Genomic DNA, 17,318 nt, shown 5'->3' with positions numbered 1-17,318 from the left:
CTTGTTTATGACTTTGTTCATTGTATGCAATTCCTGAGTCCTGGTTTCTAGGGAGATAGATCCAGCTGACCTTTATTGCAAGGCAATTCTATAAAAAAAAACAAAACATTGGTTTACATTGTAAAATAAATTGCCAGGATATAAGAGTATATAGTGTAGAATGACAAACTTTAATTTATTTGGGGGGAGGGGGGTGGGCATTGGGTCTAGTTCTGGCATCATATTAAGGTTTCAAGACGTAAATCATTAAAAGGACCTGTCCCATCATATTATCAATGACCTATCCTTAGCATATCAGCCTGGGGGGGGGGGGGACACTTAGAACCCCCTTACTGACACTTATTAGTAGAGTTTAACAGCTGATCGGCGCCGCGGCTGTGTCGCTGTCACAGCACATGCATGGAGTCTTTGTGTTGGGCTCTCCATGCATGTGCCGTGATAGCCGCGACACATGCAGCTGCGGCACCGATCAGCTGGCGTGATCCAGGAAGCCGGGTTCCCCCTGTAGCTTATTCGGCAAGCGCTATAACTAGCCAAATAAGCGGGGAACCGAGGATATTCGCTCAACTCTACTTATTAGCTCTTGCTGGATATGAACATTGAATGGAAATGTTGTATAGTGGCTGCTGCAGATAATCTAGTCTTCTGAACCATAGCTGACCTGCAGTAAGTGGCAGTGACTGCTACGCAGTGAACAGAACTGTGAAGTGCAACGCCATTCAAAAGTTTACATTTGGCACCTACTGGAGCCAATAACAGCTGATAGATGGAGGAGCCAAGTGTCGTACATCCACCAGACATAAATGACTTAGTTCTTGGATAGGTCATCACCTTTAGATGAATGAAGAACCCCTTTATGTTTGGTAATAACATAAAACTGACTAGAAAAGACAAGGACTCGGTGGATCTAAGCAATTTTAGAAAATAAACACTCTGCCATCGTTTTTTTTATTATTTTTTTTTGCACAGGATTGGGGTATCACTAATCTCTAGTATAATACCAGCCGGAGTCTTCGGCTCTTCCTGATGACGGTCCTTTCCCACCATCTTGTCACCACAGCTCCTGACTAACCAGAAGTCAGAGCAAACGGTCAGAGATACTTATTGTAAGGCTATGAGAGTTTTGTCCTGGCTATCATAGATTTGCATTGAGAAGTGACTTTCGGTCCACCCAGCAAACAATGGAGTGATCTGGCAGGTCACAACTTACACAAGAGTACCGAAGTGGTGCCGACAACTGCAGAAGACGGCGGTAATGAATATACATTAGTGATAACACACTGGCGAAATAAAAACACAGGACTGGCGCTTTATCAGTTAGTTATATCTTATGACTATTATGGGCACTGTACAGCCAAACAACATCAGCAATGACAACACAGGAAAGCCAGGGCTACATACAGGTGCCTGCAACCCTCTAAAAAAATTCAAGACAATTTAACCCCAAGATGCAGCCAATTTTTGTTTTTGCGCCTTCACTTTTCCTTTCCTTTTCAAATAACCATAACCTTTTTATTTTTGCCCCGACAGACATAGGAGGACTGAGTGGGTTGTAGTTTTAAGTGACATCATTCATTATTTTACATACACAGTAAAGGAAAATGACACATAAAATTTTCCAATTGCAGTAAAATGTTGTGTGGGGAAAAAAAATCAATTGCCATTATTTTTGGTGACTTTTTTTTTTTTTTACTATTTTTGGATTTGTGCACACCAAGTATTTGCTGCTTTTTTTTCCCCATACAGTTGTCACAAAAATTGAAGGATTCCCTAGTTCCAGCAAAGCTAAAGGGAATCTGTCACCGGCGCAGTTGCACTGCTCTATTGAGGGCAGAGCAAAGTACTGCAGTGTGCAGGCGCCAGAAGAGGTCCAGCGCCTGCGCACTGCAGTACTCTGCTCTGCCCTCAAGAAGGCAAAGCAGCGGTGGGAAGCAAAGAAGAGGACGTCTTCGCTAGAAAATGGGAGGCGTCGGACCCAGACCACCCCTGGGTGAGTAATATATAAATCGTTTTTCTTATCTTTCAGGTTGCATCAGGGGCTTATCTACAGCATTACAGAATGCTGTAGATAAGCCCCTGATGGCAGTGGCTGCAGCTTATATTGGTGACAGAGTCCCTTTAATGAGGATCCCACAGTACCATGCACACAGTGTTTATTTTTTTTCTTGCAGAAGTGAGAGTTTCAAATCTGCAGCGTCAATTCTTCCAGTGTTTTCCATCTATTCTACACTGCATTTTTCCTCCCAACACTTCAGTATTTCCAGAAGAAATGTCTGCAGTAAATACTTAACATATGCACCCATCCTTTCTGGTATTAAAAAAAAAAATCGGTGGTGAGCTGTTTAGGTGGTGAGCTGATGTTTCCATTTATAATTTGTTTAGGTACATACCATGTTTTGATTTATTTTTAATATCCAACTTTGTACACGTTTCAGTCTTCATAGTGGACTAAAACATGCGATTGCTTGTACTATAATCCAGCAATAGTGATTGGGGGTAGAACTGATCGCTGCTGGAAAAGGTAAATGCCAGATAAGGCTAGTTTCACACTAGCGCTTTTGAGCGCAGCGATGGCCTACGCACGGACGCTGCTAAGCCCCGCGCCTCCGCCGGTAGCTCCACCTACCGGCGCATGACGCTGCATGCGTCCCCTCTCTTTATCACTGGGGGCGCAGGCCGTGCGCAGTGTGTATTTGGCGGCGCATGCGCCTTTTTGACGGTGCGCCGAGCGCAACCAAACTGCAGCAGGTTGCGTTTGGCGCAGGTCGGCGCACCGTCAAAAGGACGCATGCGCCGCCAAACGCATACTGCACACGGCCTGCTCCACCCGGTGATAAAGATAGGGGACGCATGCAGCGTCATGCGCCGGTAGGCGGAGCTACCGGCAGAGGCGTGGCAGGGGGTGGGGCTTAGCGGCGGCCGTGCGCAGGCCGTCGCTGCGCTCAAAAGCGCTAGTGTGAAACTAGCCTAACATAGCACAGCCGACATCTGCAAGCTGTTTATATTCTGTGGTTTTGGAAACGTATTGTGAATGGATCTTATTGTTACTTTATTCACTTACACAGTTAGGTCCATATATATTTGGACAGAGACAACATTTTTCTAATTTTGGTTCTAGACATTACCACAATGAATTTTAAACAAAACAACTCAGATGCAGTTGAAGTTCAGACTTTCAGCTTTCATTTGAGGGTATCCACATTAAAATTGGATGAAGGGTTTAGGAGTTTCAGCTTCAGTTTCCTTCATTGTGGTAATGTCTAGAACCAAAATTAGAAAAATGTTGCCTCTGTCCAAATATATATGGACCTAACTGTATAGCATCACCATATTCCGCAGCACTTGCCGGAAAAAAACGCATCATGGGCACAAAAATTGCGGAATGCATTCTAATAATAGAATGCTTAATGTATGCGTTTAAGCTTTTTTGCATGGGAAAAAACGCTAAAAACGTGAAAAAACCTGAACATGTGCATACAGCCTAATGGTGTGGGGAAAGGAAGCACCTCTGGAACCTTTTATCTTGGCAACCGCCTTTAGTTTTGACCTCTGTCTATTCCCTGGCAAGGCTCTGAGAGTCAGCAGAAGAACCTCGTATACGTCCAGCTTTTTCACTCTCCTTTCTGTACTTGGCAAACTTAAAAAAGAAGCCTTTTGCTTATTAATGGGTTAATAAACTATATTGACTGCAGAAGAGCCTCTCTACAAGCAGCGAAGTGCATGAGGCTGAATTGATCGCAGCGCTGCACACTTTCTGCAGAACAAGCTTTCTTTAATGAGGCTCAAGCTCTGAAGTGTGAATGATTTTCATGGCCGGGAGGTAGGAGCGCTCAGAGCCCCCCGACTCTTCGCTATTAATAACACACCAGCTGCCCTTCTGCAATTGCACAGATTAGAATTTTACTTGGAAGTTAAAAGTTGTAGGTTTGATTGCATAAAATGCCCCAGTAGCCATCACAATGATACCATTTCTGCTGTGGAGAGCAGTACTACAGGGTAGATCAATAGTTAATGAAGACACTGCGGAATTGGGAGCTGGCAACATCTGACCACAGCTAACCCTTATGTTCGACTGGAGCGTAGTGGTTTTCATCATCAAACGCAATCTGTGCCGCCAAGGGCAGTATGGAACAGCCGGCGACCCACATGTTAAGAACGCTTAAAGGGGTGTTCCAGCCTGCAAGAGAATCCCCTAGCAACGTAGTCATTTCTAGATCAGTGTGGGTTCCATAGCCAAGATCCCCCCTATAAGCTGATCCTACACATTAGATAACTGTGGACATTTCTCTTGGCATTTTCTTTGCTATAAACACCACAGCCAAATGTTACTTTAGCATTCCTTAATGCCTTTATTTATGGCAGGGACTGGATGTCACTCACTTTTGTCAAGGTGTGATAGGATGGGAAACACGAGAACTGGTAGGTGGCTTTTGTTCATTTTACCTCAATAAGGTCACAAAGATTATACATAGCATAAAGCGGAGAGCAAAAATTCAGTTCTTGGCGCAGTTCTCCGAGCCAAAGCCGGAGTAGAATCAAGTAAATGGGAAATATGTTCAAAAAGAAAAAAACTTTAGGCTGTGGCAGATGGTGACTAAGGCCACGACGCAGATCGAGCAGCTAAAGCTCATGACATCGCTGATACAACGAAGTGTTGGTGAATGGAGGTCAGATTAAAAAAAAAAAACGAAGGGTGCACCGACTGAATGAACGTCACAAAGCTTGATTTTTTTTTTGTCAAAGTCATGGTACCCCTACAGGTCACAATACGAACCCATCTACCACCACTACGACTTAGAGGCATAGTGAGAACTGTAGCCGCACTCTTATTGAAAGTAAAAGTAGCCATATAGTCAAGTTTTGTTTTTTTCTTTTTGGAACAGCCCTGCTCTCTGTTTGACATGCTAAGGCTCTTAATAAGTGAACACCCCTTAAACACAGATAAAGTTTGGACACCCCTGGCCCAAATTACTGTTTTTGTGAACAATTAAGCATGTTGAGGAGTCTCTAAAAAGGCAAAAAAAAAATATATGTAATTTCCATTTTTGGCACTCTTTGAGCGGTGTGCACGCTCAGGCAACTTCAACCAGGGTTTCAGTCCTTAATTAGCCTGTTAGCGTTATGTTTTGGTCACAATTATTAGGAAAGGCCAGGTGATACAAGTTTCCCAGCTTTATAAAAACCCAGCCTCCTCTAACCTTGTGCCAAAAAAACAGCAGCCATGGCTTCTTCTAAGCAGCTGCCTAGCACTCTGAAAATGGTGGAGGCCCACAAAGCAAGAGAAGGGTATAAGATAGCAAAGCGTTTTCAAGATGCCCTTTCCTCCATTTGAAATGTAATTAAGAAATGGCAGTTAACAGGAACAGTGGCGGTCAAGATAATGTCTGGAAGACCAAGCAAAATTTCAGTGACAGCTGCTCATAGGATTACAAGAGGCAAATCAGAACCCCCGCTTGATGCAAAAGACCTTCAGAAAGATTGAGCAGACTCTGGAGTTGTGGTACATTGTTCTGCTGTTCAGAGACACCTGCACAAATATGGCCTTCATAGAAGAGTCAACCTCTCTCATGTCAACATAAAATTCGGTGTCAGAAGTATGCAAAAGAGCATCTAAACAAGCCTGATGCATTTTGGAAACAATTCCATTGGTCCAATGAAGTTAAAACTCTTTGGCCACAATGATCAAAAGGTATGTGTGGAGAAAAAAAAAAAAAAAAGGGCACAGAATTTCAGGAAAAGAACATCTTGACAACCATTAAGCATGGGGATTACCTGCTGAAGGCGGATTCACTGCTGAAAAGCTTTGTGAGGACATAACCAAGTAAAGAAGTTTATTTTCCATCCAAAACAAGTGTGTGTCTTGGTCCGAGTGCCCTAATCAGCCGTACTTCTCTTTCCTGGCATCTTACACCCTTCTGGGTGAGAGGCTTGGTGCAGCACAGACCAAGACTTCCAACCTCCCACAAGACCTGAAAGATGGAGGACCTGTGGTGACATCAGCATCACGTGACAATCCTTGTGACCGGCTAACCTCTGAACCTGGAAGCCAGGACGACGAATGGTGCCGGCAGCATAACCACGGCAGGTTAGTGTACTTTGTTCCTAACCTCCTCTAGTTTACCACTGGGTATCACACCAGGAGCGCCCCCTCCTCTCTCCTATTTTGTTTCTATTAAGCATGGGGGTGGATCAGTCATGCTTTGGAGCTGTGTTGCAGCCACTGGCACAGGGAACATTTCACGGGTAGGGGGAAGAATGTATACAATGAAATTTCAACAAATTCTTGACGGAACAAGAATCTGACAGAGCTGGGAGAATTTTTCAAGGAAGAATGGATGAAAATCCCTCAAACAAGAATTGAAAGGCTCTCTGCTGGCTACAAAAAGCATTTACAAGCTGTAATACTTGCAAAAGGGATGCTACTAGGTACTAACCATGCAGGGTGCCCATACTCTTGCAGCAGCCCATTTTCCTTTTTGTAGTTTTTAAAATGTAAAAGATGACTATACTTCTTTGCCTAAAATACAAAGGAAATGTGTCATTTTTAACTTTAGGCCTTTTAGAGAACATTTCATCTCCAACTTTGCTTAACTGTCCACAACAGTAACTTTGACTAGGGGTGCCCAAACTTTTATATGCCACTGTACCTACCCTAATCATAAACAGTGATGTAAGGCAAATGAATAACTGGTACATTACCAGCTTGATACACTCATGACAGTCCATATGTTATAGTTTTGCAAATCCCAAATTCTTAGTCTCAATAATTCATGTACCAAAGAACTAACCCTTTACATACAGAAAAGGAAGAAACAAAAGTATATGTTGGGTATGTACTGTATTATCAAGATATACTGATCTAGTACATATTGCAGAGAACATACAATACAAAATACAGAAAATAAAAATAGAAGTTCCCATCCCCTTAATACTCATAACTGTGATTTGGTCAAGTGATTGGGCTGAAAGAAATAAAGACACACCCACCCACCCTCAGGTTGCCTTACTGCTTCACAAATCTGTTTCACCGCTCCCCCCCAAAAAAAGCTACATTACAAGTTGAGTGGGTGACCCTAAATCAGACATTGGTGGGCCATCCCGGAGTCCTTGTGTTACTGATCAGTGCAGGGCAATAAGCATGGTAATTATCTATACTGCATTAAATATATTAAGACTTGTCTGACCCAAGCGGGACATCTCCCTGCCTTTTTGCAAATTGTGCCCACATGAACTAAACCACATGGGCTTATGGGAAAAGAAATAATTTTCTGATATGTAGTCAAAAAAACAACACAAAACCTCAGCTATATATCCAAGTTATGTACAGCTCACCTTTGCTGCCTAAAAATCCATCTGTGGGACTGCAGTACATGGTAGCACGTGAATTACTACGTAAGGCGCTCCGTCCATACAGCCTTACACCTTTTAGAAAGAATTTTCCTCTTTGACAGGGATAATATTACAGCAAGGAAACATGGCAACATTATTACTTTTTTCTTTTTTTAAAAGATGTCTTTACATTTTCATTATCTGGAAGAACATGATAGTGGAAAAATACACGTACACTCACTTTAGATTGTAGAACCTATCAAACAGTGAGAATAGTCTTCTAGTGAGTAGTTTAGGAAATCAGTCATTTAACAGCGTATCCAAAAAAGTATTCCCAACCTTCATAATACAAAAATGGTCACATATTAGTAAAAGGGAAATTGGACAGCAACTTCATTGGTATTCGTCTTTGTTGTATAAAACATTTCCATCTCTTTCTCAGGTACATGAACTTCATCAGTAACTGAGCAGCAGATACAAAAAGGATAATTTTGAAAAAAAAAAAAAAAAATGGTTGCCACAACAGCATAGATAAAATGACAAACACCACTGTAAGGGCACTAAAGAAAAACAAAATAGGTTCGCTATATTTCTCAGGCACTGGTCACATTTGCAACAGTTTTTATTTACTTTGTCTAGGGGTAGCAGAGACTAAGGCTGGGTTCAAGACAGGCATATTTCACGGATCTGTATAGGTACAATGCCAGAGAACCCCAGTCTTTTGACTAGAATGTACAGCCTCATATTGGTCTATGAGGCTGTCAGTTCAGGTTGGGAGGCCCAAGGTCAGTCCGGATGCTCCCTACAGACCCTGACATACACCCGCCTCAGTCTCTACACTGAGAGCGCCCTCACTCCAGTTTACTAATACGTGGTCATTTTAGGTTTCATCTGGTTCTATTTAGCCACATAAGAAAAGAATATGAGCAAACCGCAATCATAAAAAGTAATGGAACGGGCTGAAGTAACGCTCCCTCTGTCATCCCATTCCAGTAGGAGCCATCCCACTTTATTATACGAAGGCCTTTAGATTAACATAATTTAAGAAAGGCATCCAGTATTAAGGGGATTAAACATTTTAAGAAAGAAAAATATATATTCATATACACTCCATACATATATGCATGTCAATGTACACAGCGCTCTGTCTTTACAATATACGGCTTAAGAATGATTCATGAACAAGGAGCTCATCAGAAGTTGATTAGAAGCGTCACACATTTCCCAGAGCTTCCCCTTCCCTTCTCACAATCGCCCGGAGGAGGGGGGGGGGGGAAGAGGAGGGAAATCGGAGTAGGTTAATCAGATCATAGTACAGTTTTATTTATAATATATATATTAAAAGTGACTTAAGACTTAAAAATTGAATTAGTATTTATACAAGGAAAAAAAAAAGTGCAGGTGGAATGAGAGATCCGTCAGGACGCTGATCAATCAGAAGCTGGAGTGGTGGTATAGGTGATGAAATACAAGTCACAGCTCCCATCCTAGCCCCTACAGAACCAGGGTGGTCATACTAATTCTGCAGGGGACCAAGAACTAATTAGGCTTAAAGTGGATTTCCAGTCTTATCTCTTTGTTGGTTTTATTGATGGTAATTTTTTAATTTTTTTTTATTTTGACATTTTTTTTTTAATTGTAAATCTCTATGCTTTTGGTTCCTCTCTGCCCACCACCAGGTGATGAGCGATGAGGAAGTACATGGTGGTGGAAACTGATACACAACTCAGTTGCTGCAGCACTGGCTCCTTGCAGGTGGGCTATTTTCTTGGAGGTCCACTCCTCTATTTCTTCCAGGGGCACCTTGTGCACTTTGTGGCTCATTCTTCGGCAGTTTCTTGGCTGCAAATAATTAAATAAGTAAAAAAATTACAACATGAAATGAGAGTTGTATTGACTAGGAAAAACAATGTAGTGTAGGTCCAAATTTATGGTCAATTGGCACTTGGTTCAGGTTTTTTTCACTTGGTTCAGGTTTTTTTTTTTTTGTTTTTTTTTTATTTAATTCCCAATAATGAAGTTTACACGCTGATCCAGGTTTTGTAGACCCTACAATAGGGAGTATAGCTATGCCTCCCCTATGGGACACAGCATATAGTTTAAAAAACAAAAAAAAAAAGCTGCCTTTATTAAAGAGATTCTGTCACCAACTATATTAACTTTGGGGCAATTTTTGCTTTTTTGTTAAATTGCAATTGGGTATCATTAACAATTTTGCCTTTATAACCTCAGCGTTGCGCCATCTATTGTGGATTTCAGAATGAGTTAACTAAAAAAAAAAAAAAAAATCTGTCAGCGAGTTCTACCTAGCAGTCCAGTCAAAGCTTCTATGTCTTCTCGAGCGCCTCTCAGCTGATTTATGACCACATGCCCCATCAAAGTTGAATGAACAGGGAAACAAAAGAGGCTGTAATAGCCAAACAGTACACATTTTTAAATGAAGTGGGGAGGGAAAAAAAAAATAAAAAAAAAAATAAAAAAAATATATATATATATATATATATATATATATATATATATATATATATATATATATATATATATATATATATATATATATATATACACACACAGTGCCTACAAGTAGTATTCAACCCCCTGCAGATTTAGCAGGTTTACACATTCGGAATTAACTTGGCATTGTGACATTTGGACTGTAGATCAGCCTGGAAGTGTGAAATGCACTGCAGCAAAAAAGAATGTTATTTCTTTGTTTAATTTTTTTTTAAATTGTGAAAAGTTTATTCAGAGGGTCATTTATTATTCAACCCCTCAAACCACCAGAATTCTGTTTGGTTCCCCTAAAGTATTAAGAAGTATTTCAGGCACAAAGAACAATGAGCTTCACATGTTTGGATTAATTATCTCTTTTTCCAGCCTTTTCTGACTATTTAAGACCCTCCCCAAACTTGTGAACAGCACTCATACATGGTCAACATGGGAAAGACAAAGGAGCATTCCAAGGCCATCAGAGACAAGATCGTGGAGGGTCACAAGGCTGGCAAGGGGTACAAAACCCTTTCCAAGGAGTTGGGCCTACCTGTCTCCACTGTTGGGAGCATCATCCGGAAGTGGAAGGCTTATGGAACTACTGTTAGCCTTCCACGGCCTGGACAGCCTTTGAAAGTTTCCTCCCGTGCCGAGGCCAGGCTTGTCCGAAGAGTCAAGGCTAACCCAAGGACAACAAGGAAGGAGCTCCGGGAAGATCTCATGGCAGTGGGGACATTGGTTTCAGTCAATACCATAAGTTACGTACTCCACCGCAATGGTCTCCGTTCCAGACGAGCCCGTAAGGTACCTTTACTTTCAAAGCGTCATGTCAAGGCTCGTCTACAGTTTGCTCATGATCACTTGGAGGACTCTGAGACAGACTGGTTCAAGGTTCTCTGGTCTGAGGAGACCAAGATCGAGATCTTTGGTGCCAACCACACATGTGACGTTTGGAGACTGGATGGCACTGCATACGACCCCAAGAATACCATCCCTACAGTCAAGCATGGTGGTGGCAGCATCATGCTGTGGGGCTGTTTCTCAGCCAAGGGGCCTGGCCATCTGGTCCGCATCCATGGGAAGATGGATAGCACGGCCTACCTGGAGATTTTGGCCAAGAACCTCCGCTCCTCCATCAAGGATCTTAAGATGGGTCGTCATTTCATCTTCCAACAAGACAACGACCCAAAGCACACAGCCAAGAAAACCAAGGCCTGGTTCAAGAGGGAAAAAATCAAGGTGTTGGAGTGGCCTAGTCAGTCTCCTGACCTTAACCCAATTGAAAACTTGTGGAAGGAGCTCAAGATTAAAGTCCACATGAGACACCCAAAGAACCTAGATAACTTGGAGAAGATCTGCATGGAGGAGTGGGCCAAGATAACTCCAGAGACCTGTGCCGGCCTGATCAGGTCTTATAAAAGACAATTATTAGCTGTAATTGCAAACAAGGGTTATTCCACAAAATATTAAACCTAGGGGTTGAATAATAATTGACCCACACCTTATGTTTAAAATTTATTAAAATTTAACTGAGCAACATAACTTTTTGGTTTGTAAGATTTATGCATCTGTTAATAAATCCTGCTCTTGTGTGAAGTTTGAAGGCTCTAACTTATTTGCATCTTATCAAACCTGCTAAATCTGCAGGGGGTTGAATACTACTTGTAGGCACTGTATATATATATATATATATATATATATATATATATATATATATATATATATTTTTTATCCCCAGATACATGCATTTAGGAAAATATAAAAATAAGTTTGGCCCCATAGGTTGACACCTCTTTAATGTTGCAAACTGTTCTCAGCATGAATAAAGCTCTAAAATGATGGAGGTGCACATGATCTGATTTATCGAGCTTCCCTTTAACTATACACATGGGCTAAATTGGCTCACCCAGTAGATTCATTTGAGGCACTTGCTGCTTTGAACAAATCTACAGGGCAAAGCATTAAGCTAATCATGAGCCGTATGGGCGAGGAAGATGAAGGATGCGCAGTGAGAAGTAGCAGATGGCAGAACCGTACCTATGGCCATAAAGATTTCATTCACATTCATTGCTGTTTTAGCGGAGGTCTCCATGAAGAGCAAACTGTTGTCTTCGGCGTACGCTTGTGCTTCCTGCAGATGAACAGTAAGGGTGAATACAGGCAGAACGATTTCAGTGGATTACCCTTGATTGAAGTTACCCTTGTAAAACATGCTTACCTGGAAGTCCACTGCTCTTTTACTAGAAAGGTCGGCCTTATTTCCAGACAAGGCGATTACAATATTTGGGCTTGCCTGTCTCTGAAGTTCCTTCACCCAATTTTTTGCTCTGGTGAATGTTTCCTAAGTGAGGACAAATCTGATTAGCTTCATTGCATGCACAATCTACAGTAACTGGACATGAGGTGAACATTTCTCCGCAAGTCTACTGTGCTGTGGTTCATACAATACACTATGTTACACTTCTGAGGGTACATTCCCACGGTCAGTAAATGCTGTGTACATCCGCAGCGTCCAGATGTTACCACAAAGTGGATCGGCTTTCAAGAAGTGCCATGCCCACAATGCGTACTAAGACGCCTCTGGCTTCCCTGCGGAGACGCACATGCGCCGCATCTTTCTAGACCGCAGCATGTCAATTTATGTAGCGGAGACGCTCTGTCTCCGCTATGTAACATTACCCACACACTTTCATTAGATGCGGTAAAACCACATATCTTCTTAGTCACATGCGTATTAAGTGCGGGAACGCAGCTTACTATGCATGTGCACTAATCTAAATAATGGTATAACTTGTTTCAGCCAGAAGTTCGCGTACACTGCAGTTCTCGCGAATGATCGGCTAACCGCGAGAACTGCAGTGCAGGTGACCGCCGGGGACAGAGTTATCTTCGGTCATCAGCAGTATGACAGTATGTATATCGTCTTGACATAGGTATGGTATATTGTTGCTTCTTCATTTTAAATTCCTTTCCAGGAGATGTTGGCTTTGGTGGAATTAGGCGATGCAGTAAGTAAGGCTTAAGATCTATTAAAGGAGTCTGTCATTATTTCAATTAAAAAACTTTATTCTGGCTGTGTCTTTATTTACCATGTAACTATAGGATTAGTAATGGATAGGTGTCTTACTAAGGCCTCTCTATTACTAAGCCGTGGGCTTGATGTCACCTGACAATACAAAGGTGACATCAACCCCACAAATATAAACCCCACTTGCCACCGCTACAAATTAGTAATGGAGAGGTGTCTTTAAGTCGTGGGCTTGATGTCACCTGACAATTCAAAGGTGACAACCCCACAAATATGAATTCCACCGCTACAAGTGGGAAGATCCGGGTAAAGTACCACAATTGGCACATCTTTGGATGTGTCAATTTTGGAGCAGCTGCGGGCTGCTATTTTTTAGGCTGGTAAATCCATGGCCTGAGCATACCAGGCTGTAGCTGTCTTTCCTTGGCTGGTTAACAAAAATAGGGGGACCCCACGCTATTTTTTTTTTTAGGGCATCCCACTATTTTTGCTAACCATCCAAGGTAAGCAGACTGTTGCGGCCTGGTATTATCAGGTTGGTAAGGTTCATGGATATTGGATCCTTACCAGCCTGAAATACCAGTCCCAGTAGTCTGCTTTACTCTGGCTGGTTAACTAATATAGGGGGACCCCAAGCCATTTTTTTTTTAAATTTATTAAAAAAAAAAAAAAAAAAAAAAAAAAAAAAAAAAGAGGGGGACCTTTTGTGCTTTCCTCCACTTCCTGTGTCATGGGAGGGACCACCATGCTGAGGACAGCTCTACCAAAGGCTAGGTCAGAGGAGGATGATAAATGGAGCCTGTAGTGGTTATAAAAAGGTAGAAGGTGTTGACCAAGTTGCTGCCTTACATATAGGCTCGAATGCGACATCTCTCCTCACCGCCCAGGAGGATGCCATAGCTCTGGCAGAATGTGCCCTGATACTCCAAGAGAAATGATCCTCCGGAGGGTATGCCAGACAGATCGCGTTTCTAGTCCACCTGGATAGGGTACCCCTTGTGACTCCATACCCCTTCTTTCGGCCCTGAAAGGATATAAATAAAGCCCTAATCTTCCTCCAGCTGCTAGACCTTTCAATGTATTCTAATACTACTCTTCTCACGTCTAGTGTGTGGAATTTTTCTTCTGCAGTAGAAAGGTCACTAAAGAACGAAGGGAGGTGGATTTCTTGCGATCTGTGAAATTTCCCCGCTACTTTTGGCAGATATGAGGGATCTGGTTTTAATATCAACAGATCCTGGAATGTTAATAGGAACGGAGGGTCTATAGATAGTGACTGTATGTCGCTGAATCTCCTGGCTGAAGTTAGTGCCACTAAGAGTACCGTCTTAAAAGATAGGTGTTTAAGAGATGCTGAGTCTAATGGTTCAAAGGGGGGCCCTGTTAGGGCATCCAGGACCAGGTTTAAGTCCCAGGTGGGATCTCTAGATATATGGACCGGGTTAATCCGTTCACAGCCGGTGATTGATCTGGATATCCATCTGTTGCCTGCCACGTTATAGCTATAGAGGGCCCCTAGAGCAGACACTTGGACCTTTAGTGTATTGACAGATAGCCCTAGATCTGTTCCCTTTTGTAGGAATTCTAGGACGGGTACTATCAGAATTTCTCTAGAGTCAGGACCTGTGTGGAACTCTAGGAATTTTCTCCATATCCTGGTGTAAATTTTTGTGGTAGTCAACTTTTTCGACTTTGTAGGAGTGTTGACTAACCCCTCCGTGAACCCTCTTGCTCTCAGCAATTCCCTCAAGTTTCAAGCCATCAAGTGGAGGTTGTCCACTTGAGGATGGAAGAATGGCCCCTGAGAGAGTAGCTTGGGGGGTTGAGGGGAGCACCCAAGGGTCTGACACTGACATGGTCTGTAGGCATGAGAACCATGGTCTCTTGGGCCAAAATGGCGTTATCAAAATTACTCTTGCCTTCTCTGCCCTGATTTTCCTGATGACTTGCAGCAGTAGTATAATTGGAGGGAAGGCATATGCTAGTCCGAACTGCCAAGACGCTTGGAAGGCATCCAGAATTTCCGGGTGGTCTGCCACATTCAGGGAGGCGAACCTTCGCACTTATCTGTTTCCTCTTGTCGCGAAGAGATCTGGGGGAAGGCCCCACAGTGACACGATGTTTTCAAATACTTGGCGACTCAGACACCATTCTCCTTGCCGTAATGTGTGGCGGCTTAGGAAGTCTGCTTTTGAATTGTCTCTTCCTCTGATGTGGAGAGCTGAAAGCGGCAAAAATTTGTTTTTCAGCCAAGGAAAAAAATCCTTCTTGCGGAAGACAGATTGTCTGATCGAGTTCCGCCCTGCTTGTTCAGATATGCCACCACTGTGGTGTTATCTGAAAGGATTCTCACGTGCTCTACTTGAAGCTGCGGAAGAAAGTGATATAGCACATGACTAACCGCATTCAATTCTTTTAGGTTTGAAGAATCCTGCAGCTCTTCAAAACCCTACCGACCTTGGGAGAAGGCTTCTCTCATGTGAGCCCCCCATTCTGTAGGGCTGGCGTCGGTAGTTACGACACGGGAAGGTGTTATTACCCACGGAACCCCTCCCGATAGGTGATCGTCATCTAACCACCATGCTAGGGAAGTTAGGACTATTTGAGATAAGGTAATTTTCTTTGCCAGATGCCCCCGTGTACAAGCCTCTTCTAGGAGAATTTGGTGTTGTAGTTCCCGGGTATGGAACTGGGCCCACGGGACTGCCGGGATACAGGGAGGTAAGAGATCCCAACAGGGACATCGCTTCCCTCAAGGACATGCATGGTTTGTCCACTGCTGTTCTAATTTTCATTTTTATCATGGAGATTTTTACCTGCGGTAGCAGACATTTTTGACTTGTGGAGTCTAACTGGAGACCTAAGAAGGACTGGACGGACTGCAGCACGACTCTGGACTTCTTGAAGCTTATGATCCAACCTAGAGCCCGTACGGATGAGATCGTGTCAGCAACTCGTCTGCTACATTGTTGAGCTGAGTTTCCTACTATTAAGAAGTTGTCAAGATAAGGTATTATCAAGGTGTCCTTCTGCCGTAGGAAGGCCATCACCTTCGTGAAGACTCACAGTGCGATGGAGAGGCCAAATGGCATCGCTGTGAATTGGAAATGGTGTATGATGCCATCGAGGGAGATCGCCACTCAGATATTTCTGATATCTGTAATGGATGGGAAGATAATAAGCATCTTTTAAAAGGGAATCTGTCACCCCCTTTTTGAGATATCATATAATGATATTCAATTGTGTGTCACATAAGGATTCTCCTAGTACTTTTGCTTCCCCCTGACCCCGCACCTCTCATGCATAAATACCTTTTTTATATCGGTTCAGATGTATGTAAACTGCCACTGTCCGTTCCGATGGGCGGGGCTTATTCAACTGCTCCCCCTTCCCTGCCTTGCTCTACACAAGAAATGCGTAGAGCAAGACGGGGGGGGGGGGGGGGAGCAGGTAAATAAGCCCTGCCCAGCGGACCGGACAGCGGCAGTTTACATACATTTGAACCGATATAAAGAAGGTATTTATGCATGAAAGGTGTAGGGGTCAGGGGGAAGCAAAAGTGCTAGGAGAATCCTTAGGTGACACACAATTGAATGATATCATTATATGATATCTCAAAAAAGGGCGACAGATTCCCGTTAAATCTAAGCCGGCCATCATACATTTGGTGAAGAGAAGAAATTGTAGGCCTGATAGATTCCATCTTAAATCTATGATTATGGATGAATGTATTTAGTTTTTTTTAGATTAATTATTGTCCCGATTGAGCTGTCCGGCTTAGGGCCCAGGAAAAGAGGGAAATAAAATCCTCTCCCTTCCTGTTCTTTTGGTACACGGACAAATACATTCTTGTCCAATAAGCTTAGAATCTCAACTTTGAGGGCCTGTTGTACTGGCGAGTTGAGAGATGTTATAATAAATGAGCTATTGGGGACATGATGGAATTCTATTTTTAGCCCATGCTTAATTATGTCCAGGACCCAAGAACTGGCTGTAATATTTTCCCATTCTTGGAAAAAGAACTTCAGTCTTCCTCCTACTGGGGGGACTGGTTCTTCAGTATTTGTCTTTGCGGAAGGAGGATCCTTTAAATATGGTACCTTTATTTTTGTTCTCCTTTGTGGACCAAAGATTTTGATTTTCCGCTGGTCTTCCTCTACCAAATGGTCGCCTCCTGAACGCCCTCCTATAAAATGGAAGAGGAGGGGTTAGGGAAGCCCTTTTTCTTTCCTTCGACTTGGTGAGGATCTCATCTAGGGTCTTTCCAAAAAGAAACTCACCCTCACAAGGAATGGTGCAGCTTTTGAGCCACAGGCTACGCCTGGCGTTGTTAAGTAAGCCTGCTGTCCTGGCTGCCAGACGCAATGAGTCCGCCCAAGCGTCAGCTATTAATGCTGCCACACCGTGGATTAAGGGAATAGCGGCTCGTAATTTGTCCCTGAAGGTCTTTTGGTCCATCTGCTGGTCGAGT

General features: G+C 42.9%; 1 protein-coding gene across 2 annotated transcripts in view; it reads right to left on the bottom strand.

Annotated features, from left to right (window-relative positions):
• Positions 1 to 6,821: 6,821 nt before the first annotated feature.
• RAB5C (RAB5C, member RAS oncogene family) overlaps positions 6,822 to 17,318 on the bottom strand; it is a 45,677-nt gene continuing 35,180 nt past the window's right edge. For both annotated transcript variants that reach the window (XM_073572348.1, XM_073572349.1), the window contains exons 4-6: positions 12,038 to 12,160; positions 11,857 to 11,950; positions 6,822 to 9,171 (exon numbers count right to left, since the gene is read on the bottom strand). In XM_073572348.1, coding sequence (XP_073428449.1) covers positions 9,056 to 9,171; positions 11,857 to 11,950; positions 12,038 to 12,160 — 333 coding nt within the window. In that variant the 3' untranslated portion in view covers positions 6,822 to 9,055. The remainder of the gene's footprint in view (positions 9,172 to 11,856; positions 11,951 to 12,037; positions 12,161 to 17,318) is intronic.

This window comes from Dendrobates tinctorius, unplaced genomic scaffold (genome assembly GCF_039654945.1).
Source record: "Dendrobates tinctorius isolate UK_male_01 unplaced genomic scaffold, ASM3965494v1 ptg000032l, whole genome shotgun sequence".
Classification (NCBI taxonomy): Eukaryota; Metazoa; Chordata; class Amphibia; order Anura; family Dendrobatidae; genus Dendrobates; species Dendrobates tinctorius.
This window is presented reverse-complemented; position numbering and strand designations above follow the sequence as displayed.